Source organism: Sinocyclocheilus grahami, unplaced genomic scaffold (assembly GCF_001515645.1).
Source record: "Sinocyclocheilus grahami isolate Dianchi unplaced genomic scaffold, SAMN03320097.WGS_v1.1 scaffold967.1, whole genome shotgun sequence".
In the NCBI taxonomy this organism is placed as follows: domain Eukaryota; kingdom Metazoa; phylum Chordata; class Actinopteri; order Cypriniformes; family Cyprinidae; genus Sinocyclocheilus; species Sinocyclocheilus grahami.
Genome location: NW_015506146.1, coordinates 163,923 through 170,689, shown reverse-complemented (window position 1 = coordinate 170,689; position 6,767 = coordinate 163,923). Strand labels below are relative to the sequence as shown.

The following is a 6,767-nucleotide window of genomic DNA, read 5'->3' as shown; positions in this document are numbered from 1 at the left end:
GATAGATAGATGGATAGATGGATGGATGGATGGATGGATGGATAGATAGATGATAGAAAGATAGATAGATAGATAGATGATAGACAGACGGATAGATAGATAGATAGATGATAGATAGATAGATAGATAGATAGATAGATAGATAGATAGATGGATGGATGGATGGATGGATGGATGGATGGATGGATGGATGAACGAATGAATGAAATGTTACGTAGATTTTGAAAAAGGGTCAGGTTTGATAGCGTGCCGCTTTAACTGCGTCATGCAGCTCCGGAGAGATCAGCGAGCGCGTGCTGGATGCGTGCCTTACGTCATCAACACTTTCCGAAAACACGCCGCTCAGCCGCTGTTGTAAACACTGTTCTAAACTAACATTATATGTGTTCGTATCTCGAAGACACAGCGAGCTAACAGTTAAACGGAGATACCTGCGTGTGTGAGTTAGCAGGATAGCTAAGACATCAAACCCGGACGTTACTTTTATTACCAGGCTTTCAGAGCGGTGGTATACATATTACTAAAAAGGAACATAGTAAGTCCAAAGTAAGTGTGTCATCTTGACAACTAGTGTTTATGCAGGTTGACCTCACCGAGGTGTCCTAGAGGTAAAATGTGCTTTTAACTCGAGTGTTTTAAAGTATGGAGCCATGTTTGAGGTTTGTCTGTCGAGAGAGTCTCAGGAAAGTGTCGATGAAATGCTGGACATGGAGAACTGTCAAGTGCTCGAGATCACCTTTCAGACGCCCTCTTACATCAACATGTGGACGAACACATTTCAGCACACCGCTGCTGAGAGCTCAGGGACACTGTAGGTGCTGCATGTCTGTGTTAGTCTATGGCTCTGCTGCTCAAACAACATGAAGAACACATGTGTTTCTGTTGCCAGACCTCTCCTGTCGCCAGAGAGGCACAGATGCATCCCAAGCAGCCCTGTCTAGTGTTGCTCCAGTGTTTGTTGTGGTAAGACAAATACGTGCATCTTGTACAACGTTTTGTTTACAAAATACACACTGTTTGTGATTGGAATAAAGCCACTGACTCACCTTTACTAAATCACCTTCTCATGTAACAGATGAAATTTGAGCCTGATGGGAGTGTGACCTCGTTTGGTGAGTTGGATGCTCTCCACATCCTGCTGTATGTTCAACATTTAGGTGTGACGCTAGTTCCTTTTAATTTTTTGAACCAAGCAATGTTAATTATTTATAAGTTATCTCAGAAAGACATGGTCTTACACACACAGAAGCAAGATTATGGAGTATGTTGTTAACTTTTATATTCTACATGGAAAATACTATATTCACTAACGAAAAATCTGAATCGGAATCAGAAAGAGCTTTATTGCCTCATACGTTTACACATACGAGGATTTAGTTTTTGTGACGGAAGCTTCCACAGCACAAACAGAATGACAGTGACAAGACACATAATAACTATAGGATAAGTAAATAACAATGAACAAAAAAGTATTACTTTTTTTTTTTCACAATATACAAAGTGGACAGTAGATGGTATTTCTGTGTACAGGTGTATTATGTACAAATGTAAAAAGAGGCATGTGTGTTAAATAGATAAATGTATAAATAGTGTTGTGTACATGTTTATTGCCAAGTTAACTGTTCATGAGATGGATTAGCTGAGGGAAGAAACTGTTCTGGTGCTCTGTAGCGCCGACCAGACGACAACAGTTCAGAGAAAGTGGGCTGGGTGTGAGGGGTCCAGAGTGATTTTTGCCGGCTCTTTTACTCACTCTGGATGAGTGGGGAGGGTTGTACCAGTGATTCGCTCAGCAGTCCGCACTATCCGCTGCAATCTTCTAAGGCAGGGGTGTCAAACTCAGTTCCTGGAGGGCCGGAGCCCTGCAGTTTTGTTCCAACCCTGTTGCAACACACATACCATGTCGTTTTCAAATAAGCCTGAAGGACTTGATTAGTTGGATCAGGTGTGTTTAATTAGGGTTGAATCTAAACTCTGCAGGGCTCCGGCCCTCCAGGACTTGAGTTTGACACCCCTGTTCTAAGGTCTGATTTGTTAGCTGAGCTGAAAGCAGACAGTTATAGAAGCTTGACAGAGGGGTCTTTAGAGGTGCAGTCGTTGGTGTGCAGGGAGAATAGCAGTGGGGAGAGAACACATCCCTGGGGGGCACCAGTGCTGATGGAGCGGGTGCTGGATGGGAATTTTTTCAAGCCTTACTAGCTGCTGCCTGTCTGTCAGGAAGCTGGTGATCCTTTGACAGATGGAGGTGGACACAGAGAGCTGAATTAATTTGGACGTAGGGTTGGGTACCGTTCACATTTGAACCGGTATGGTACCGGTATCGGTACCTGAATTTCGGTGCCGGTACCCAACGGTACCTTTTTTCGGTACTTTACTCTCTGTGTAATTACACAAACATTTATTTCAATGAAAAAATAAGTCCTAAAGTCTCAATTTCAACATTTTGAACAATAGGGCCCTACAAACTTTTTCTTTCTCAACATTAAAAAAAACATTAAAAATCTTACTGTTTGTTGTAAACGTTTGACTGGTAGTGTAAGCCCCTGGTCTGTCCAGATGTTGTAGAATATAATCTAGTCCCCTGTTGACTGCATCATCCACAGACCTGTTTGCTCAGTAGGCAAACTGCAGGGGGTCTAGCAAGGATCCAGTGATGTCCTTCAGGTGGGCCAGCACCAGTCTTTCAAATGACTTCATGACCACAGATGCTAAAGTGGTGGTTGATTATGATTTCACTTTTTTAACTTTACCTAGTCTGTAATATTGCTGTTAGAGCATAAACAACATTTGCAAAGTTCAATGCAAAAGGAGATATTTTCTTTTAAAGAAATCACCGTTTAATGACTGCAAAAGAGGCTGGTAGAGACAACAACAAGCTTCTTCCCGGGTTTGTGACATCACTACCCCCGATGTTTACATAAACCCTTAGAAGCTTGACAGAGGGTCTTTAGAGGTGCAGTCGTTGGTGTGCAGGGAGAATAGCAGTGGGGAGAGAACACATCCCTGGGGGGGCACCAGTGCTGATGGAGCGGGTGCTGGATGGGAATTTTTTCAAGCCTTACTAGCTGCTGCCTGTCTGTCAGGAAGCTGGTGATCCTTTGACAGATGGAGGTGGACACCGAGAGCTGAATTAATTTGGACGTAGGGTTGGGTACCGTTCACATTTGAACCGGTACGGTACCGGTATCGGTACCTGAATTTCGGTGCCGGTACCCAACGGTACCTTTTTTCGGTACTTTACTCTCTGTGTAATTACACAAACATTTATTTCAATGAAAAAATAAGTCCTAAAGTCTCAATTTCAACATTTTGAACAATAGGGCCCTACAAACTTTTTCTTTCTCAACATTAAAAAAAACATTAAAAATCTTACTGTTTGTTGTAAACGTTTGACTGGTAGTGTAAGCCCCTGGTCTGTCCAGATGTTGTAGAATATAATCTAGTCCCCTGTTGACTGCATCATCCACAGACCTGTTTGCTCAGTAGGCAAACTGCAGGGGGTCTAGCAAGGATCCAGTGATGTCCTTCAGGTGGGCCAGCACCAGTCTTTCAAATGACTTCATGACCACAGATGCTAAAGTGGTGGTTGATTATGATTTCACTTTTTTAACTTTACCTAGTCTGTAATATTGCTGTTAGAGCATAAACAACATTTGCAAAGTTCAATGCAAAAGGAGATATTTTCTTTTAAAGAAATCACCGTTTAATGACTGCAAAAGAGGCTGGTAGAGACAACAACAAGCTTCTTCCCGGGTTTGTGACATCACTACCCCCGATGTTTACATAAACCCTGCCCCCGGGAACACGCAACTACCCGTAATGGTAAGGGCGTGTGACGTTTCCAAACATGCACTCGATTTCTCAGCTTTTCGGAGTAGTTCCTCTTAGCCACTCTGATCTCCTTTGTCAGTGTTTTTAGCCTGTTTATTCAAGATTTTCCCATTCCTGTAGGCATCCTCTTTGGGCTGATGGAGTTGTCTGAGTTTTGCAGTGAACCACGGTTTGTCGTTGTTGTAAGTTAAATGAGTCCTGGTAGGGAATGGATGCACATATTTTTTTCACAAAAACTGATGTATGAAGTTACAGTCTCTGTGAGCTCATCCAGATCGGTGGCTGCAGCTTCAAAAATGCTCCAATCAGTGCAGTCGAAACAGGCTTGTAAATCCCGCTCTGCTTCATCAAGTCCATCTTTTAACAGTTCTTATTACAGGTTTAGCTGATTTCAGTTTCTGCCTGTAGGTCGGTATAAGATGAATCAGAGCCCCAAAGCTGCTTGTGAGTGTAACAGTGGTCCAGTATGTATCTCTGGTAGGACATGTAACTTGCTGTCTGTATTTTGACAGTTTACTTGTGAGGTTTGCTTTATTAAATTAATGTTCGGCAAAACGTCCGAGTAATCAAAAGATTGCAGAATAACTACCAATTTATACCTGAGTGAGCTCATCCAGATCAGTGGCTGCAGCTTCAAAAATGCTCCAATCAGTGCAGTCAAAACAGGCTTGTAAATCCCGCTCTGCTTCATCAAGTCCATCTTTTAACAGTTCTTATTACAGGTTTAGCTGATTTCAGTTTCTGCCTGTAGGTCGGTATAAGATGAATCAGAGCCCCAAAGCTGCTTGTGAGTGTAACAGTGGTCCAGTATGTATCTCTGGTAGGACATGTAACTTGCTGTCTGTATTTTGACAGTTTACTTGTGAGGTTTGCTTTATTAAATTAATGTTCGGCAAAACGTCCGAGTAATCAAAAGATTGCAGAATAACTACCAATTTATACCTGAAATGTCACATAAAAAGTATTTAATGCTTATTATAAAAATAAGGATTTTTTTATTCTATAAAAACAAATTATTATTAAATTTTATAGAGAACCCTTATTTTGCCAATTATTATAAATTTAGAATTTGCTTTTGGGAAAAATTAAGGTAATTTGGGAAAAACAAAACTCTGTGTTTCAAATTGTTCAGTCTTCAAGTACTGTGTTAAAAAAATTATTTTTGAATTAATTTTGTATGTTAACCCTCTGTTTTAATCTGATTTGATAATTTAGTTAACATTTAGTTAATTCAATAAGAAAACAGAAAGAGAGAAAAAAATCCTAATTTTGTTTATTAAGAAAAAGTGTTTTATGGCCAACATTTGCTATGTTAGATTTTTATTGATGGACCTGGGTCTTATGTTGTTTTTTTGTTTTGTTTTTTTATATAGAAAAGAAGAAGACTGAGTTGTATCAGGAGCTTGGTTTGCAGGCGAGAGATCTGAGATTCCAGCACTTAACAAGTATTACAGCACGGAACAATGTCATTATTATACGCATGGAGGTATGGACACACGTTACTATACTATCAGGTTCTAAAGATTGTTTCATAAACAGAGTTGAGCTTTATGTTGTATGTAATACCAGCTACAGCAAATATTCTAAAATTGAAAACTCATTTGCATTTGGAAGTTGAATAAATTTTCCTATAAAAAGTTTTGAAAATGTATTTGTTTATTTATGTGAAGTCCCTCAAGGCAGTGGTTACGCCACAGTGTTTACTGGTGCTGGATTTCCGTGGTCTCAGTCTGGAGAAATGGCTGGTGTTAGAACTTGGGCCACAGTTGGCTGGAGATGGACATTTGGCTACTTACTCGCTGCCCTTTGAGTTCAGAGCTCTGGAAGCCATTCTGCAGCACAGGGTGAGCATTGAACAATTATAGAATACATAATGTTTGTTAATATGTTACATTAATAATTATCAGTTAATTAACATATTCACTACTGTTACAAAGTGTCGGTTAATTGTTTTTCCCCCCAAAGAAATTATCACACTTATTCAGCAATGATTCATTAAATTGATCAAAAGTGACAGTAAAGACACTGACAATGTTTATTTGATGAATAGAAAGGTAAATATAGCAACATTTATTTGAAACAGCAATCTTGTTACATTAAAAAATGCCCTGGAATCCCGGAAAAATGTATCACAGTTTTCACAAAAATATTATGCAGCACAACAGATTTTAATATCGATAAAAAATGTTAATTGAGCACCTAATCAGCATATTAGAATGATTTCTGAAGGATCTCTACAAGTTGCACCCTGTATTGGAAGATGGAGTTTTAAGAGTTGGAGGTCGGCTGAGTAAATCTGCAATGTCAGACGAAATTAAACGTCCAATTATTATTCCAAAGAATCTCCATGTCTCTACTTTGATTCTGCAAGACATACATGAACGGATTGGAAATGGTGGTAGAAATCATGTTCTATCACAACTTACTGGATCATAAATGCCAATTCTGCTGTAGCGTCTGGACCAATCCAACACACTATATATTCTCTTTTTATATGACAATTACTCTGTAGAGGAAAAAGTGTCATTAAGAATCAAGTTAACTGAGAAGTTATGGGTGTTACTTTTAATTTCATCTATTATTTACAGTTTATATTTAAGGCAAGACATTTCAGGTAAAACCATTGTTTTATTTAATGTTCTGGTTAATTATGAGAGTTTGGGCTATTTTGCTTGCATAGCATGTCTTCTTTTAGACTAGTGTAAAGAAGACATCCAAAATACGCATTTAAGTTTTATTTTATTACACTTAATCTAGTTGTGTCTGTAGATTTCAGTTACAATTCATATCTTTAAAAGCCATATTTATATAACATTTTATTCTTAAAAACATGGTGAAAAGATTTTCTGGTTTATGGAATGATTAAAAAGAGAGATCCAAAATCTTGTCTGTAAAAACCATTAACATAAAATATGTCAAACCAGATTTTTTTTCAA

The 6,767-nt window shown here is 39.0% G+C and overlaps 1 protein-coding gene across 1 annotated transcript in view; it reads left to right on the top strand.

Annotated features, from left to right (window-relative positions):
- The first annotated feature begins 282 nt into the window (after positions 1–282).
- The window catches only part of LOC107564865 (magnesium transporter MRS2 homolog, mitochondrial-like), a 12,003-nt gene continuing 5,518 nt past the window's right edge, over positions 283–6,767 (top strand). Inside the window, exons 1-5 of the mRNA XM_016250042.1 lie at positions 283–811; positions 890–963; positions 1,076–1,112; positions 5,205–5,317; positions 5,502–5,675. Coding sequence (XP_016105528.1) covers positions 643–811; positions 890–963; positions 1,076–1,112; positions 5,205–5,317; positions 5,502–5,675 — 567 coding nt within the window. The 5' untranslated portion in view covers positions 283–642. The remainder of the gene's footprint in view (positions 812–889; positions 964–1,075; positions 1,113–5,204; positions 5,318–5,501; positions 5,676–6,767) is intronic.